The following is a 19,729-nucleotide window of genomic DNA, read 5'->3' as shown; positions in this document are numbered from 1 at the left end:
CAAGACCCTAGAAATGCAGACCCCAAAGTAATGGGCAAATCTGGTAACAGGCGGGGGGGTCAGACTTGATGATGTACTGAGGTTTCTTCCAACCCAAACATCCATGAACCAGAAGGTACTGCCAAAAGTTAGAACTTGACAGATAATTGGTAATTACAACCACCACTTGCTAAATGCTCAGCTTGTTTTTGTAGAATCATAGAAAGGGACCTTGAGGGCCATTTGGCCCAAACCCCATGCATGAATACAGGAATAGGCCAAGAAGGATGCAGGCTGGCATGGGAGGTTCAAACTGAGCCCTTGCACTTGATGGGCTGCCAGCCAAACCATGTGGCTAGGTGGAAGAGGCTGCGTGTGTTTTAGAAGTAAACTATAGCCTTTCAAAAACACTAAGCTGTAGAAAGTGAAAAAGCCATAGAAACATAAACATCAGGAATATCAGTGTCTCCCTCCTTCAATAACCCATGGGTAGGGACTTACTGAAACTGTGATTTCGCAGAATCCAGCACTGCCCACAAAAGCAGGCAATGCCCACACAAAAAAAAATAAAATAAAAATAAAATGCTGGCTCTCCACCAGCAGTCCTCATTGTGCTGTGGCTCAGCTGCACAGCACACTGGGGGGAAGTGGAGAGGGGGGCTGCTCGCATGATGGGAGCCCAAGATGGCTGCTGCCCCCCCACCCCTCACTGCTGACTGGCTGCAAGAGTTGTCCATCATATGGCCCTGCCCCTCTCCACCAATCAGCAGTGAGCAGTAGAGCTGCATGATGAACAGCCCTCACAGGCAATTGGTGGCAAGGGGCAGGGCCACTGGAGCCCCTTAGCCAGATGCGCTGGGGGCCCACCACAGAGCCCATGAAAATGGTTGCTGGGCCTGCATTCTCCTCATGAAATCAGCCAGCAAGTGCCTTGAATTCGACAGGTCCCTACCCATGAGATAAAGCATCCTCTTCATACATTCAGTCATCTAGACCAACCTTCAAAAAAACCCCTCAGGCTGGGAACACATTCTGTGGAAACTGAATGAATTCCCTTGAAAAGTAAATTAAGAAAGGAGAAAATCAGAGGTTCAGGTAATGTACTGCTGGAAAATTTAAGCTACTAGATTACAGTAACATTTTGAAGGCAAGAGGGTATGGCTACTACTTTGCAGTTAAGAGAAGCCATTTTGAAAGATATTTTACAGTGAAGAAATACTACCCCAAAACAGCTGATTTTAGAGCCAGGCTGAACTGTAATGTAGCTGTCTCCCCTGAGCCCACTCCAGGCAATAAAAAAAAGGCTCTGATCAAGTCTTAAGGATGTTCCAAGACTACAGGAGTCTCCACAGTGGAAGGCTAAGTTTGCAACTCAGGCCAAGGCTTGCAACTTATCTATCTGGAAGCAAGGATTCAAGCTATTTAAGCCCACCCACTGACAATTTTCCAATGCCTTTCCACAAATACATGAGGGCCATTTGTTCTTTTGCTCTTAGTCACTGTTATACACTGAAGGTCATCTGTTAGGTTATATACTTCCAGCTCACCAGAGAAATCCTCCTCATGGTATACTGATAACTGTTTTGAAATGGGCATCAACTATCTGGTGAAGCTCTTTAAATCAATTCTTACTGTAAGAAATGATTTGAAGAGATATACTCACACCATCAAAGTACAGCAAAATCTCCTAACAACTTGCTATAAAGGGGATTCAGCAGATGGAATCTCTTTACAGGAAGTCAGTCAGTGAGGAGGACATGATCACAATGGGCAAATATCAAAAGTACGAAGGCCATGTCCACTCAAGAGATCATTGGAAAGTATGACTAGAAGGGATCTCACAAGATCATCTAGTCCATCCCCTGCTCAAAGGAGGATCTACCCTGACTATACTATCCCAGCCAAATGTCTATCCAAGCTGTTCTTGAAATTTATTTCCAAGGACAGAGATTTCCCAACTTCTCCAGGTAGCCTGTTCCAATACTTGACCACCGTCAGAAAGATCTTCCTAATTTCCAGCCTAAACTTCCCCAGCTGCAGCTTGAGGTCATTGCTCCTAGTCCTGTTTCCAATGACCACAGAGAAAAGCCCATCTCCATCTTCTCTGATATTTGAAGACTATTAACAAATCCCCCTCAGCCTTCTTTTCTCCAGACAAAATAACCCTAAGCTCTTCAGCCTGTACTTATAAGTCATACTTCCCAGGGCCCTAATAATTTTTGTTGCTGTGTACTGGATTCTTTCCAAATCTGTGCTTCCTGAAGTGCGGGGCCCAAAACTCATCATGGTACTTCAGGTGAGACCTCACCAGTGTTGAATAGACCAGAAGAATCTCTTGCTCTGATCTGCAAGTGACACTTCTGTTCATAATAATCCAGAAGCGTCCTGGGTTATATATATATATATTTTTTTTTTGGGGCAAAATGAGTGCACTGTAGGCTTAAATTCAGTTTGCGGTCTACTGCAATCCCCAGGTCCATCTCTGCTGCACTGCAGCCTAGCCAGTCATTCCCCAGTCTGCATTTGGTCATGCAATTACTCTATCCCAAATGCAAGGCTTTACACTTGTTCTTGGTGCATCACATCTCATCTCTTTGATTGTGGACCATTCCTCCAGTCCATTCAGGACATTCTGGATCATAGCCCTACCCTCTGGAGTATCTGCAATCCCATTCAACTTGGTGCCAGCTACAAATTTGCTAAATGTACACTTGATACCCTCATCCAAATCATTAATGAAGATACTAAACAATCCTGGACCCAGGACAGACCCCTGGAGAACTCCATCTGATACCTGCTCCCTACTAGACATTGAGCCATTGATGACTACCCATTGAGTACAATGATCCAACCACTCACATATCCACCTTATAGTACTTTCATCTAGTCTCTGTTGCCTTAACTTGTTAAATGAGAATGTTGTGGAAGACAGCATCAAAAGTCTTGCTACTGCTCTCCCCCACATCCACAGAGCCTATAACCTTAACAGAGAAGGAAATCAGGCTGGTCAGACATAACTTGCTCCTGGTGAATCCATGATAACTGTGCCTGATCCCCTTGTTCTCCCCTCTAAATGTTTCACAACAGATTCCTTGAGGACCTGCTCCCAGGTCTTTCCATGTATCGAGGTAGTTCCCTCCTCCCAGGTCTTTCCATGTATCAAGGTAGTTCCGTCCTGCTTCCTTTTCTTTAAAGATGGGCACTACATATGCCCTTTTCCAACCATCCAGGGCTTCACCTGACCTCCATGAGCTCTCAAAGAGGTTAGCCAATGGCTCTGAAGTTATCTAAGCCAACTCCTTCACTATCTTATGGTGCATCCCATCTGGGTCTGCCAACTTGAAAGCATCTAGCTTCTCTAAGTTGTCTCCTTCCCTATCTTTGCTGCCTATCAAACCTCTCATCTGGTAGCTGCTCCTATTTGTGAAAGCTGAAGGAAAGCAGGCATTAAATACTTCAGCCTCCTTTTTAAGCATTTGCAACTAGGTTGCCTATGATTTCTCTGGCCTCCCTCTTGCTTTTGACATGCTTGTAAAATCCCTTTTTATTGCCTGTTACATTCCTTGTCAGCTGCATCTCAAATTGTGCCTTGGCCTTCCTAATTTTGCACCTGCATGCCCATGCAACTCTGATACTCTTTAGCACTATGACTAAGTTTCCATTTTCGTAGGGTTCCTCTTTGAGTTTCAGCTTATTAAAGAGATTACTGTCTAGCTACTCCAGCCTCCTGTTACACTTCCTAGTCTTCTGGTGCATCAAAATAGCTTGCTCCAGTGTCCTTAAAAGGGCCTCCTTAAAGTAGAGGCAACTGTCCAGGACTCCTCTTAGACTTGCCTCCCAGGGGATCCCGCCCACTAGTTTGTTAAAGTTCAGTGTACGTTTTCTGCTGCTCTCCTTAGGATCTTGAAGTTTATCATTTTGTGGTCACCATTACCCAAGCTACCTGCTATCTTCACATTTTCAACCAATTGCCCCTCTCCCCTTCCCCTCCCTCACAGTTGGCCTCACTACCGCCTGTACCAAAAAGTTATTGCCAAGACACTCTAGGGATTTGCTGGACTGCTTGTGCACTGCTGTTTCCTTCCCAGAAAATGCTCTGATAATTGAAGTCCCCCATAAGCCCCCCTCCCCCCATATCTGGAAGCTTCCATCAATTATTTAAGACCTCATCCACCTCCTCCCCCTGGTTTGGTGCCCTGTAGTTGATACCCATTATGACATCTCCCCTGCTATTCTCTTTTGACCCCTGCTATTGTCCTTTTTGACCTTTACCCAGAGGCTTTCAATAGACCTGCCTTCCACTTCATACAGAGCTTGCATATATTGCCTTTATACATATGGCAATACCTCCTCCTCTTTTCCTCTGACTATGCTTCCTGAACAAGCTATACCCATCTATAACCACACTCATCAATTAAACCATCCCCTTACATTTCCATAATCCCAATTACATCATAATTCTGTGCTTGAACTAGGACCTGAAGTTCTTCCTGTTTGTTCCTTATACTTCTCATATTAGTATATACATGCTTCAGGTATCTAACTGACTGTCCTATCTTCTCCCTGAAAAGATTTTTAAGGGTGCTGCTGTTGTTCTCCTTACTAAGATTTTATCCAGGTCCCCACACTTCTTATTTACATCTGGGCTTTTGTCTCCATTCTTGGATGAACCTAATTTAAAACTCTTCTCACTAGGTTAGCAAGCCTATACACAAAAATATTCTTCCTTCTCTGTCAGGTAGATCCTATCTCTATCCAGAAGTTTATCTTCCTAGAACACCATTCCAGAGTCAAGAAAGCTGAAACCCTGCTGGTGATATAATTTATGCTGCCACATGTTGATCTCTATGATGCGTCTCCTCCTAGCTGGACCTTTGCCCTTGACCAAAAGGATTGATAAGAACCTCAGCAAGGGTGAAGGTCCCCTTCACCCTTGCACTCAGAGCCATGTAGTCCCTTTTGATCTGCTCAAGATCATCCCTGGCAGTGTCATCAGTACCCACATGGACAAGCAACATAGAATAAGAGCTAAATGAGCCTCATCAGTCTCTCTGTGATGTCTCAGATGCATGCTCCTGACAGGCAGCAGACCTCCTGAGCTAGCAGGTCAGGCCAGCAGATGGATGCTTCCATTCCCCACAGGAGGGAGTCGCCAATAACTGCCACCCCATTGCTTCTTGGCAACAGTGGTCTTGATCCTTCTCCCACAGGGGGTGCATGGTGTGGTTTTTCCTTGTCACTGTAGCGGGCTCCTTCTCATACAATGCTAGGGCCTCATACCCATGCTCCATCTGGACAGCCACAGGCCTAAAGGAGGAGTGCTGCATGTTGCCAGACAAGCCAGTTTCCACCTTCTAGAGTACCTGTGTTTTGCATCTTCCAATACTTTCTCTGGAGGTCTCTTTGTACATCGCGCTGGTGACAGTTTCATGCTCACAGATGCTCTGAGCACCTGAATCTCCTCCTGCAGCACCCTTACCTGATTCCTGAGGGAATACACTAGGAGGCACCTCTCACACTGCAAGCACTCTCCCACCTGGTTGTCCCCGGCAGCGACAGGTAAGCTTCAGTCCGTGCAAAGTTAGACCAAAAACTGGATGGATGCCTTGGTGGTTAATGGCCACAATTGGACAGAGCCCACAGGTTCAGACAGAGGAAGAGCTGGCAGAAGCTTTAGCAGTGCAGTGTTTTCCAGACATCCTGTTGATTGTCCTGCCAGCTCCATCATCTTCTATTGCAACCTCCTGGAAAAAGTCTTTTTCCTCTTTTACCTGCTCTTACTTAGCAAGCATCAAAGGAAGGGTGAAAAAGAAGTGTCCAGGCCAACTCCCCACTCAGACTCCCCTGTTTGCTTACCTGCTCACTGGTCCTGAGGTGCTGGCTCCTGTGTTGCTGTGATCTGGCAAGCCTAGTCTTTCTGCTTAGGCACCTTCTTGTTCACACTGCAATCAGCCACAATCAGCCAATTACTTAAAGAAGCTAGATGCTTTCAAGTCAGCAAGGTTGGATGGGATACACCCTGGATGGGATACAGCCAACTGAAGGAGTTGGCTGAGGTAATGTCAGAGCTATTGACTATCCTTTTTGAGGACTCATGGAAGTTGGGTGAGGTCCTGTATGACTGGAAAAGGGCAAATATAATGCTCATCTTTAAGAGTGAGAAGATGAATTTGACCAGGTGCTCATCACTGCTCAGAGTAAGAATAATTCCTCACCCTCCTGCCTTCATTGTAATGGATGTGCTTACAGATGAATGCTAGTGCTAACCACCATACCACCAAGTGTGAGAGCCAGCAATGGGGTTGACTTCACCAAATTCACAGTTCATCACCAGTTTACAACTGCAACTAAAACTTCCTACACTTCCTACTGACAGCTGGACCTATACCAGTATGGCTTTTTCAGCTGGTTCATAGGATCATAGAAAAGTAGGACTTATGAGGTTATCTAGTCCAACCCCCTGATCAAGGCAGGGTAATCCCCAACTAAACCAGGTTAGTAATTAGTGAAGGATAGCCTGCTTCTTCTGTTGTCATACAGTATTTTAAATAGCTGTCACCAATTTCAGCAGTGGGCACAGACATCCCCTTGTTATCTCTATTACTGAAAAGAAATAAAGCCCTCGCTTTTCCACAGTTGAAGATGCTTCATTAATACATTGGTATCTTGCATCCTGTCAGCATACTCTATAGTGTTGTTCAAGAACCTGCGTTATTATTGACCAAGGCCTGTGCAAGCGAGCAGTACCTTTTCTGCACCATCATTTTAACATATACCATTAATGGTCCCAGCACTCAAAATTCTCACTTATTCTAGAGATATCCTGACTCCTAACTACATTTAGATACAGCATGGTAATAACTACTTGGTTAACTTCTATCATCAAAACAGCTGACTTGCCTACACCAAACTGGTTAACTATCCATTCATAGCAGCCCTGGATAACACCCCAAACTGCTGATAGCAACAACCACCTACATTTAGCCTAGAATGGTTTCTCTCATTTGCATGTCCTGACATTGAAAGGCTGGGGCAAGTTCCTCACTTGGCACGTGGCCTTTGATGTGCAAGTTCTGCATTTGCTGCCGGTTATCCCAGGACTCTATTGGCATCAAGAAAACAAGTCCTTCACTTGACACTTGCAAGCCCTGCCCCACAACTGCTAGTCAGCACTGGAAGACTCTAAAGCTATTAAAACCTGCATCAGATGCTCACTGATTTTTAAAGTCTTAAGCAAAGACCAACAAGGTTTTTTCTCCTTAACCAACTATTAAAATGTATATTAGGGTTAAACATACTGAAGTAGGCAGTGTCGACCAAAACCAACAAAAAATTGCCTCCAACAGCTGTCATTTCTATTTATTAAAACAAAAGGAATAAAACCTATCAGAATTCTTTCAGTTGTGTGTTAGAAGCTAGAAATAAAATGTGAAATCACAGTTTAACCAAATTCAATTAACCAATCACGGAGAGCAAAGATTAAAAGATCCTCCTTCCCTAGAGCATCCATATACCTAAGGATAGTCCTGAATAGAGTCCAGTTTTCTCAAGTGATGCATAGGAACTGCAGTTGGGGATGCGTGAAAGGAGGTAATAGCTTTGTCTTCATTATGGTAAGTTACATGTCTTGCAATTCCTGTACACACAACACACACTATACAGCAGAAACCATCAGAGATATTTATCAACTATTACTAATTCAAAATATAGGGAATCTCCAATAGTAGTATCACGTGATAGCCCTTAGCAAATGCCAATTCTTAACATGGACAGTCAAGAGAACAAAGGACTATTTTATCACAATTTGCAACCGGTTTATTGTCATTACTTAAGTCTACCACCTCACAATGGCCCTTTTAAATTTTTTTCCCTGCAAGCATTATTAGATCAGCTGCCTGTCTAGGAGCATAGATTACTGTCACTTCTAAATTTATATCAGAAAAAATACGGGCAAAAGAAAACAACTGTAGATAAAAAGTCACTGCTTCAAGAACTAACAATTGACTATTCCTTGCATTCTCTAGATCCAAAACCTCAAACTCATCATTAAGAATTATACATATTAGTAGCAACTCCCCCAGTGTTATAAATTGTACAGTTCTCATACATTTTCATAGCTGCTCACAAGGGCTATTTAAAAACCTTCCTTTTATGAAAGGAAAAAGTGAAATGTTGTCTGTATAAAATAATTAAGAGAGTACTGATGGATCTAGAATACCTTTGCAAAAAGTCAGGAGTATTAGTTATACAACCACACTCTGCACAAACATTGTTTTCCTGCACCTTTGGCAGACGGGGCCATATTATATTTCTGTCTCAACACGAATGAAAAATATTTTCACTGTCTTTTCCTGCAAGGCTCACAAGACAGTTGTTTGTAATACTACATTGACACTTTAGGAAGATTGGGCTTTCCAAAGGCAAAAATTCAATTTAACTGTTACTACGCTGCCATGTACAATATTCAGAATTAGCTGTTCTCTATGGACAAGAAGCAGAAAGGATCTGACTTATTTTTTTAAACAGTAAACAGTGCAATGGAACCAAGTGAGCCATTTTTACCTCCCATATAAAGTATGCAAAGTGAGCCACATCATGCCCATACCCTGGACACTGTCCAGAACAAAAACAATTTAGGGGGTAAGCATACACATTATTCTGCGACAACTGCTTGCTTTAGATCAGAAAAAGATGCCATTATTCAAGAGCTTTCATTCATAGATAAAGGAATTTGTAATAATTTCCCCTCCTTTGGGATCTGGCCTAGTAATCCAGTTCATGGCTTATATCAGCTGTCAGAGACCTTCTCAGGTTGTGGCCTGGAATGACGCAGTTTGGGTGAGAGGCAAATGAGCTGGCAGCTACTAGGACCCATGCCCCCACCCCCACCCCACTTCTTCCTGTGGAAACACAGAGAGAACTTTCTCTGCTGAAGGCTCCCTGATCCCAAAGCCCTATATCTGCAGACCAGAACTGGCCCATATGCTGTAGTTACCAACACCATGTGTTCTCTTTTCCATAGCAAACGTCCTGTTCTGAAACAAATTCTACTTCAGTGTCACAATATAAACAGACAGGACTTCACTAGTGACACAAATGTGTGTCTGAACATGCAGTTATTTCTGTTCCTGGAAATCCTTCTTTTTCTCTTCCCCCCACCAAGAGTTTCTAAAATCCAGAGATGAATTAAATTCAATGTTGGAAGAAGGAAGCTGTGGAGCCAAGCTAAATCATTCTGATGGGGCTGCCACATAGAAAATTTATGTCTGCAGAAGCTGAGCTCTCAGGAAGGACTTAATAAATTAAACATTGCTTTTGTAAGACTATTTGGAGCAAAAGTTCCTATTAACTTTCCTGATTAGAAAAATATCAGATCCAAAGCAAAAATCAACTCTCTCTCCTTCCTGTGAGGAGGAGAAAAACGTACTTCTTAATTGGAAAGGAAATCTGATGTTACGGATCTGAACCTTTAGACCCTGTTGCTAATGAGGCTGGGGATACATAGTCCTTCACTTCTGTTGATATCAAAAAACAATATTAGGGCATATTCTTACTTACTGCAAAGTTTGTCGGTATAACTGGCATATGAATCAGAGCACAAAGTTCAGCTAACTCCAGGTGCACACAGCCAACCCGCAAAGGCATAAGCAAGTTAATGCCAGAGATCCATTTTCTGTGCGCTAGCCTGCATTTTGCCGCTTATACAACTGCCTGTGGCACAGCACAGTCTGCATCAACTCACATGCACAGCAGACTCAATTAATCAAGTCTGCTCTGGAGCGGTGGCTCTCTGGCACATCATGGGACAAAAAGATACGTGTATAAATGCCCAGAATGTCTCCAGAACTTGCAACCTGCATTCTCTTTATCTTCACTTGCTCAGATAGGTAGGTACATTTGCCTGAATATTGCCCTGTTCTTTTGTGCTGCACTAATTCCATACTGTGTCTATCCCAGTATGTCTTTCTAAATGAGAAACACAGCTCCACATGCTCCTCTTCTATCAGCTCCTGAGGGAACTTAGTCCGTCTTCCTAAAGGGATGCAAGGTAGTCTTTGTGTAAACAGGCTCTGGACTGAAACACCTTCTATGTGTATTAGTACAAAAGAGTGTCACCATCATTTTCTCAGCAATGATGCACATTTCACTGCTTGTACAACTGAATTCATCACAGCACTGGGCCTTTTCAAAGTGCCTGGCACTGCGGTGCTTACATGTGTAAAAACACCCAAAAGTTCTCCATAAAAACTATTAAAAAAGAAAATCAAAGTCCTCAATTTTGGACCACTGGTTGTAGAACCAAACTTTTTCTTCTGGAAAGGAAACACAGTATTTTACGTTTGAGTAGCACTACTCATCTCAAGATCTTAAAATCATGTTAATCTCTTAAGGAAGATTAACATGATTTTGTCTTAGATACTGCCACTGGAGGAACTTACCACTAAACCTCTGATTTAGATCTTTTGAGATTGCTGCACTTGGCTACAGAAGTGCAGACAGGATTATCCACTGCTTGGTCCTTCATACAAGAGAAATTCACTATATGCATTTCCCTTCTATGTGCAAGTACTTCTCAGTTAATTCCCCTGCAATGCTCATCTTGCTCTGAAGTATAATAGCTGCCTCACAGCTGCTGCCTCAAGAGTTCTTTCAACTGTCCCTTCTATCATCCATGGTAGCCAGGAAAAAGAGAGTGCCCCTTAGTCAAAAAGCACGGAAAAATACATATTAAAATGGGGAAAATGGGCTTATTAATGCTGAAACTGCATAGACCTTCAGTTATTCATGCATATGTTTTTAATGTGATGAACTAACTAGTCCTTATTATGTCTTCGGTCCCAAATTGACTAGACAAACAGTTGATAGCATTTTCGACTGTAGGCTGGAACAAACTGTCTCCAGTCTGAGGCAAACCACTATTCCAACCTGACCACCACTACTGCCTTTGCCTGCCACCAATTCTCCCCAGCCCTGGTGCAGACAAAGCCTCCCACAGTTGCAATGCCACCAAAGCCCCCCCTTGCCAAGACACCACCAAAACCTCCAGCTCCTTGGACCAGATTCAGTGACTCCACAGGGTGGATCTGGCTCACCAGCCAGCAGAACCCTCGACTAGACTGATTATTAGCAGATACAATTTTCATGGGGAAAATATGCAAGACTGGCAGCTTCAGTTTACTAGTTATCTGGTACAAGAGACAGAAAAATCAGTGACTGGTTGGTCTTTTCCGAAAGGTAACAGGGAACGATGCAAAATAATTTTTAAGTCACGCTAATATATTCACAGCAGCAGACTGCCAACAGTTCTTTCCTTTATAAAGATATAAAAATACAGATGAAATTGAGAAATGAGATGGTGGCAAAATAGTCAACCCAACCTGATTTAAACAAACCATGTATAACAGGCGTCAGTGCTACATTTTCTAGAGAAGCCCTGACTAGCGTACAATAAATTAAAGCATGCAAAAGCAGTAACTTTTCAAATGTTCCAGATTATAATTTTAGTTTATTTCTAAACACTTTAAAGCAGCAAGTAATCCATGGTTACACTCTACCTAGCAAATGCATGTTAAGAACAGCTTATTTTTCTATCCCTATGTTTAAGACAACAGCAGCAACAGTTTTATTCTGTTGCCCAGAAACATGTCTACCTCCTTCTTCCCAACCACATATGCCACTTACGTGTTTGTTTTCCTTTCTTTTTTTAGAGAATATCATTAAAACAATTATTTTGTCTAATACAAAACTAGGCCCCCTCTTAAACTTCAATTCAGGACCTTAAATTGCTGCTTTTTCACAATATAGTAAATAAAAAGCATGATCCAAAAGGGGTGAAATAGTTAAAGACATTTAATCATTCCTCCCCCTTTGGCCCATGCTTTTCATTTACTATATTTATTAACAAGACCTATTAGTTGAACTTAAAAATAATCCTCTCTACCAGCCAAAAAAACCCTTTTATTATTTTTAATCAAAGTGAAAGCACGAACAAGGCTTAACACAACCACTTAACAAATCACCAAGTCATTTACTTCTCATTTAGAAGTATGTAGTAATATAATATAAAGTGACCCTCCCCACGCACTGACTTCCTACTTACATCCATCCTACTAATGCAGAAAGTTTACACTGACACACCTTACACTTCCAGCAGTTGTCTTCTGGTTCCCAGTGTGCACAACTGAAGACTACTTCAAAGTCTACTTTTATCTGTTCTCCTATATAAGGATGACTAAAGTCATGCAATTTATAAATTTAATCGATTTAATTTTCCATGTGCTATACTCATGACTTCCATTTTCAACACCAACATTAATTGTTACTTGATCTTGCCACACTGCATCCTGCATTTCTACTCCAGGGGGCCCGTATAAAATAATGTTTCATTTGTAAGGTTTCAGTTCCTTATCGTCTTTGCAGAAATACACCTGAACTCTCGTGACCTTAAAAAGGCAAAGGCACCATTAGCTAATAGTGTACTTTGGGACAATATAATTCACCTTTAAGGGGGGAAAAAAAGTTTGCTTACCTGTTTCCCCTCAGACAATAGACATCAAGCTAATCACTCACTCAATTTTAGTCTCAAAACAACTTTTATTACACTCATAATGCACCAGCAATAAGCAGCAAGTTCTTTAATTTGGTGGCTCTCGACATGGGTGCGGGACTCACCCCTCCAGCCTTCAGTAGCTTTCTTCGGAATTCCTCTGTTGGGTTGTTGAATGTGAGCTTTTCACAGCGGAGGTGATTTACAGGTGGATGGCCTTCAAGGTGCAGGAATAAGTCATAGTCAAAGCGGACTTTCTTAGGTTCTTCCTAAAGGTTAAAAACCAGCCAGATAAATTCTGCCACCACAAGCAATGACCTTGAATACAAAGGCTACGTAAAGAGCTAATTTTAAAAAGGTGTCAGCTAAAACGGAAGTAAAAATTTTTTTACTGTTGGTTAACATAAAAACTAGTGAAACTGAGGTCATTTCAGTTCATCAAAAACATAAGTTCCTATGTAGAAACCCGAGGGTGACTCTTCTTCAGGAGTGGTAAAAAAAGGAATGGAACTCTTAAAGCATACCATATTATAATGCCTGTCTGTGACCTCTGCTCATTTTTTAATCATTATTAATGAAATCTCAACATACTGGATCCAGTCTATCCAACTATATTGCAACATTCAACCAGAAAAAAAAAAAAAAGATATCTTGAACCCAACTTAAATGCAATTAATTTTCCCTGTACCGAGGAGTGAAACGTAATAGGTAGTAATTTTATATAAAACTTTGTAATGTTCCCTGTACCAATATGAAGAGCAAAAAAAGGAGACAGATACAACCTGGAAAGGATCATCACTGTTCTATCACTTGGAGATCTCTCCACCAAAAAAAAAGTAACCGATCAGACAGACTCCAGTTTGTAACACCAGAAAAAGTAATTGAGTAAATGTTAGGTTTACAGTGTTCCAGCTTATTTCTCCCTTTGAAATCCCAAATGCAGTAACTTCTATAGTAGAATAAGCTTTGTGACAAGGCAGGCTTAGGCACTCGTTACTCTGTACAACCCCTTTCCTTCCCCATGCAATGTGTAACACAAGCTATCAAACAATGGAACTCTTCTAAGCCAAGGTACAAATAAAAAATAAGAAGTTTGATTTATAAATGTCTTTAAGGCCTCCAAGGTAAAAATAGGTAAAATTTCAGTGTATATCAAACACATCTTTTTGTACAGAACCTCCTCAGAGAAGGGAGCTATAGGTGTGCCTTATTCAGTGACAAACGTATCATTTGCGCTTATAAAAAGATCACAACATGTTTACTTTTGACTCGGGATTCCAAGGATGTGCCCAGCAGGAAGCTTGGAAATCTTAATTACAGTCAAAGCCAAAGCAAAGATTTCAAATAAAGTCAGGTCAAGTCCTCAAAGCTGTCCTATCTCTGAAATTGAAGGAGCGGCCCATGAATAGGGGCGGGGATAAGAATCCTGCAGTAGCTGGTTTTTGAAGTCAGAGGAGAGCAGTTCCTTTTAGATGCACCAGTTGCTTGATAGACCACTTTGAAATATATCATGGATGAAGATATTAGGGTTATTTTTAGAGAAGCTAATACCTGTTTTCTTGGGTATAATGAAGTGAATTACTGCCCAGCCTACTTGGACAGGGAGCTGTAATGTTCCCATGGGCCATCAGTTGATACTGATGGGTATGCTATAAAGATGAAAGAATTTACCAACTGGAGTCTTCAAAGAGTTCTGCTGAAAGTTAGATGACCAGTCACTTCAAAACAGAGAAGCACTACTGCAAGAAGCATTTCTAAAAGCCACAGCTATCGTTTAATAGCAGCCCTGACAGTGAGCACGTATTGCAGTTCATCTGGGTCCCCTATGGAGTACGTACAAATAAAAAAATTGAATTTTCAGTGTAGGGAATTCTTGGATTTAAAAACCTGTATTAACAAGCACATCTCAATTGTTACTATCTGTACCCTATTGCTGTGGAACACACGATGAGTTTTTCTACATTCCTATGATTCCTTAAAGCTTGGAATATTTTCCAGAGGGAAGAACCTACTGGATTTTCTACCAAAGTCTTTTAGGCTCAGGAACAAGAATACTGTAATTCTTTGAGTCCAAGATGTAAAGCTGATAGCTTCCTGCACCCCCTTCCTTGTTCTAGATATTAGGACACTTTCCAAATCAGAAATGGAAAATTTGTCTACCTTGAATAAGTGATGACCATCTGTCTCCTCTTCCTCCTCCAATCTATCCCCTCTTTTTTCTGCATTGGAGTCACTGTGAAGCAGCTTGGGGAAGGAAGAGTAGCTGAATCAGGAGAAAGCAGCATTTTCACTGAAGAATGGTGGCCCTATTTTTGTCCCTGTTTTTCTTTAGCATGCTATCAACCCCAGAAGGGTTCTGCTGATGCATCAATGTGAAGAACTGGCCAACTCACAGTCTGACTGCTGCTTGTTGCATTCCATGGCACCAAGATAGGGGTGAGGGATGTTTGCAGCTTCCTAATTCCAAATGCTGTTTGAGAGTGATGCAAGCTGTAATCATTGGAGCCTTCTTGATTTCAGTACATGCAACAACTCCTGCTGGAGATCTCCTGAGACTCGAAGGCCTCCGCATTCAGCTAAGGCAGCCAAAAGTCTGGGTGGAAAACAAAAAAAGAAATGTCGGGCAGGAAGCCTCTGTAGAGATGCTTCAATGAATCTCTCTCTTCTGACTTTGTCTCCCCAGTTTTGGGATGAACTCTGAACAGGAGGGAGGTTAAAGACCCAGAAAATGGGTTTCTTTTGCTATAACACAGTCAGATTTCTTGGAACGAAACATGCTGCTTTCTTAAAGGAGACAAAGCTGAAAAAAAAAAGTACCCAAAAAAGCCAGTTACCCATTGAAGATGTTTCCATTTCTTTCTTTGGCAGCTGATGAAATAAAATACGCCCTACACTCCACAGATTGATACAGGGAACATTTCAGAATTAGCAGTCAAAACCTACAACCAAGGTGGTACCTGAGCAGTTCCTAAACTAGGATGAGCAGAATAAACATACCTTGCACCTTGACAAAACTTTCCACGGAAGGAATAGGAACATCAAAGTGCCCACTTAAAGGCATACAAAAACTCATGTAAGTGCACTTATCTATGCCACATTTTAAAGTGAGCAGATTTGCAGCAAATAATTTGACTCTGCAGATCTATTTACATTCTCCAACAATCTTATTTAAAAGTTCTGATAAAGTACCTATTTGTTTCAAATAATGGCTTTAAATTATATTTTAGTACTAGCAGATAATTAAACAAAAACAGTAGTGAAAAGTAACAGCAGCAGCTCTACACTTGTAGGTACAACACTTGAAATACTATCAGCCTTAAAACACTGTATATTAAAATCTAAGACACTGTGCAAACTTGGAATATTTCTGATTCTTTTTTACCTGAAAAGTTTAGACATACAGTCCATCTCACATATACTAAAATCTCAATATTTACTATCACAGGGTCCTGGAATAAGCACAGGAGTTATTTATGTTTAAAATGTGAAATTTCATAATACCACTACTTAGAAGAATTGCATAAGGTCTATTTTTAAATGGTACCTCCTGGGAAGCTGGTAATGTTGAGTTAAAAAGAATCAATATTCACACATACTCTAACAGAATGTCCTTTCAAACTGAGGATGTAGAACGAAAAGGTTCCCTTTGAAAGGCCAAATAGTAAACCAATTATAGGAAGTTGGCAATATTAAATAGAACAATGGACTCATTATAAAAATCAACAGCATCAAAATTAACTTCCCTTATTCATGTTCAACCACCACTTTAAGAACTTCCCAAAGTATGGGTTGAAAACCCTACCAGTTTCTGACAAAGAGGCTTGTAATATTTCTGGATAAACTAGATATTTTACCATCAAATTCCTACGTCATATGGCAATCTTCACAAGTTACTATGCAAGTAAAAAAATATACAGCCCATTCAGCCCAACTGTATTTTAAGATAGTATTTGCCAGGATTATGAGTTGTGAATTGAAATAAGTATTAAAAATTGCCTACTATATTAATTTTTGCAGACAGCTGAAAAAGGTTAGAGTACATACCTTATTTTTGAAGTAAACCTCAATTGGCAAAATGAAACCAGCATACCCAGATTCTTCAACTTTATAAGGTGGATCTTTGCACACTGAAATAAGAAAAAGTATCTGCTTAATATCAAAAGTTACATCTAAAAGAATAGTCAGCAAATAACTTGTGTGATAGTACTGTCAACTAATTTATTGCTGTTACTGTTCATATTTAGGAGCACACCCTGGTCCCACCGAGGTCAATGAGAGTTTCAACATTCACTTCCATACAACCAAGTCTTGCCTCCAATGCATACCTTAAGCTTATTTATTATGCATATAGACCCAGTGTGGTCTATCAAGCAACTGGTGCATCTAAAAGGAACTGCTCTCCTCTGACTTCAAAAACCAGCTACTGCAGGATTCTTATCCCCGCCCCTATTCATGGGCCGCTCCTTCAATTTCAGAGATAGGACAGCTTTGAGGACTTGACCTGACTTTATTTGAAATCTTTGCTTTGGCTTTGACTGTAATTAAGATTTCCAAGCTTCCTGCTGGGCACATCCTTGGAATCCCGAGTCAAAAGTAAACATGTTGTGATCTTTTTATAAGCCACTCGCATGGTCAAGGGGCAGCGGGTCAGGCCCTACGAACAGAAGCTACAAGGGCCCGAATCTATTCAGCCTCCACAAAAGAAAGCTGAGAGGGGATCTGGTGGCTGTTTACAAACTCACCGGAGGGGACCAGTGGAAATATGGTGAGGCTCCGTTCCCTCCGGCACCACCACGGGTTACTAGGAATAACAGCCACAAATTGGTAGAGAGAAGGTTCAGGCTGGACATCAGGAGACATTACTTTACAGCTAGGGCTGGAATGGACTCCCAAGGGAGGTGGTCCTGTCTCCTACCTTGAGGGTCTTTAAGAGGAGGCTGGACAGATATTTGGCTGGGGTGTTATGACCCTGGCACTCATTCCTGCTCAGGGTATGGGGTCAGACTTGATGATTTGTTTAGGTCCCTTCCAACCCTAGACACTTTCTCATGTCTTGCTAGGCAAACTCTGCTGCTTGCTGTACAACAGGAGAGCCAAAGTCCCTTCTCCTGTGGGGTGACTGGCACAGCTAGCCCCACGCTGTTCTTTGCCAACAGCCTGTGAAGGACATACAAAGATAAGGAAGGTTCTATGCAATATTGCTTCCCTTCCTCTCGAGCTGTGCAGCCTCCATTCACCAACTGGTTTAGGGGTGATGGACAGGAAAAGGGATGGCATGGAAGTCAGCGGGAATAAGCTATAATATTTTAATTTGTTGCATTTATTCTGTTATTTCCTCCCTCCCCCCAATCTTTATTTGAAAAATTATTTTCCTTGGCAGGAAAAAAGAGAAATATAGTTTTAAAATATCCCTTAGAAGAGATGCTCCTTAAGAAAGATTTTGAAGGACAGCATTTAGGCATGATAGAGTATGGGGGTGAAAGGAGGGTCACAGGGGGCTTTTAAGCTTCACTTTCAACCTCTTACTTGAAAATGCCCAGAGGCGGTATTCCACATTACGCATACAGTTCACAAGTCTCCTCTTTAAGGCAGCAAACCTCTGCATGGCAAAACAATATTTCAAAATTTACCAAAACAGCCTTAGTTAAGAGCAGTTACTTGTTACAACAACAGCTATTGACAATCTCCTGAATTCAGGTTACATGAGCCCCACTCCTTTTGGCTGCCCTTGGAAGAGAAGCCTTACTTGTATTACTACACTGATGTTTGACCCTACAGGTATAGAGACAGGAGACTAAAAACCATTTATAAAAACAGGGAGAGGTTAAATGGCAAGATGTTTACCCAGATGGAAGTGATGCAACGCAGAACCTTTTTATAGACAAGAATAATAGGTTGGTTGGCGCTGAAGTTTCAGGCTCCTATTACATGACATGCACTGAGGGTTTAGTCACCTTTCTCATTTCTCTGCTATCATGTCAATTACTTCTTGCATATTGAACTGGTCCAGAAAACACCTTCAACATAAATATTTTCTTCCCTTTCCCTTGAATAGCTATTCTCTTAGATTTACACAGCTGTTGCAAATATTGAACAAGTACTTTGACAAAGTTTCACTTTACCACAATGAAAATAAAACCTGTTACACTTACAGCTCTTGTAAAAACTTGAGGTGATGGGTTACAAAACGCATTCCATCATAAGGATAGTATTTCCTTTACCACAATGAGCCAGCCCTGCCGGTGGCAAGGAGAATTCTACCAGTTAGCATACACAGAGCTATTGAACAAAGAGAATGACCAAGAAAAAAGTGGCAGAAACCTTCACATGCAGGAAGCACAGCATTGCAAGTAAGCACCACCCACACTTCCCTGTGCTCTTGTAGCAGATACCAATACATGTGCTAGCAGGAGCAGTGCCTGCATACTGATTCAGCTAATAGCACTTGCAGCACAAGCTTCTCCAGCTTTAACAATTCCCACGGTATTCGGAGCTGCTGCAACTCTATCTGTAACTTAACCATTGGGTATTCATTGCCTACAACATTTTGGAGAGATCGAGAACAGGAGTATGGGCATGACAGGATCTGGGAAAGCCATAAATAGCACAAAGATCAGTGTGGCACAATGGGGAAGAATCAGCAAATACAGGCCAACAGCATACAAAAAAAATACAGAGGTTGGGTTAAAGTGGATGTGGGAATGCAGGAACCAGTGCACTAAAAATATGTATAAAATGATAGATACCATAACAAAATTTGGAATTTTCATGCGGCACAGTTAAAAATGTAAAAGTCAGTAAAGTGACTTCTACAGCAGTGCTAACCTGGTCAGATTGTGCATCATTTATTTGCTGGCATACTTTTCCATGCAAAGATTAAGATACATATTTAACAGAAATGCAAGGAAAACTGCAGGCACATAGCAAGGAAAGGTTAGCTAAAGATTGTAAAATTTCCGCAAGATTTTCAAGCAGGCATTTCTTGTAAGTGATGCTTCCAGCTACTCTTCCCTCCATATATTCTGACCAATTCTACTGCTCCAGTAATGTCTATGAAATTTATAGCATCTATAAATTTCATAGACATTAGGGCTGGAAGGGACCTTGGACGATCACTGAGTCCAGCCCCCTGCCCAAAGGGCAGGAAGTCAGCTGGGGTCATAGGATCCCAGCAAGATAAGCATCCAATTTGCTTTTGAAGGT

At 41.5% G+C, this 19,729-nt stretch overlaps 1 protein-coding gene across 4 annotated transcripts in view; it reads right to left on the bottom strand.

The window, feature by feature from the left end:
- MLLT3 (MLLT3, super elongation complex subunit) overlaps positions 1-19,729 on the bottom strand; it is a 218,999-nt gene that overhangs the window by 93,225 nt on the left and 106,045 nt on the right. For all 4 annotated transcript variants that reach the window (XM_019555233.1, XM_019555236.1, XM_019555235.1 and 1 more), the window contains exons 3-4: positions 16,571-16,653; positions 12,652-12,795 (exon numbers count right to left, since the gene is read on the bottom strand). In XM_019555233.1, coding sequence (XP_019410778.1) covers positions 12,652-12,795; positions 16,571-16,653 — 227 coding nt within the window. The remainder of the gene's footprint in view (positions 1-12,651; positions 12,796-16,570; positions 16,654-19,729) is intronic.

The sequence above is a fragment of the Crocodylus porosus genome, unplaced genomic scaffold, assembly GCF_001723895.1.
Source record: "Crocodylus porosus isolate Cpor-Errol unplaced genomic scaffold, CroPor_comp1, whole genome shotgun sequence".
In the NCBI taxonomy this organism is placed as follows: domain Eukaryota; kingdom Metazoa; phylum Chordata; order Crocodylia; family Crocodylidae; genus Crocodylus; species Crocodylus porosus.
Note: the sequence above shows the minus strand (reverse complement) of the source record. Positions and strands in the feature narration are given on the sequence as shown.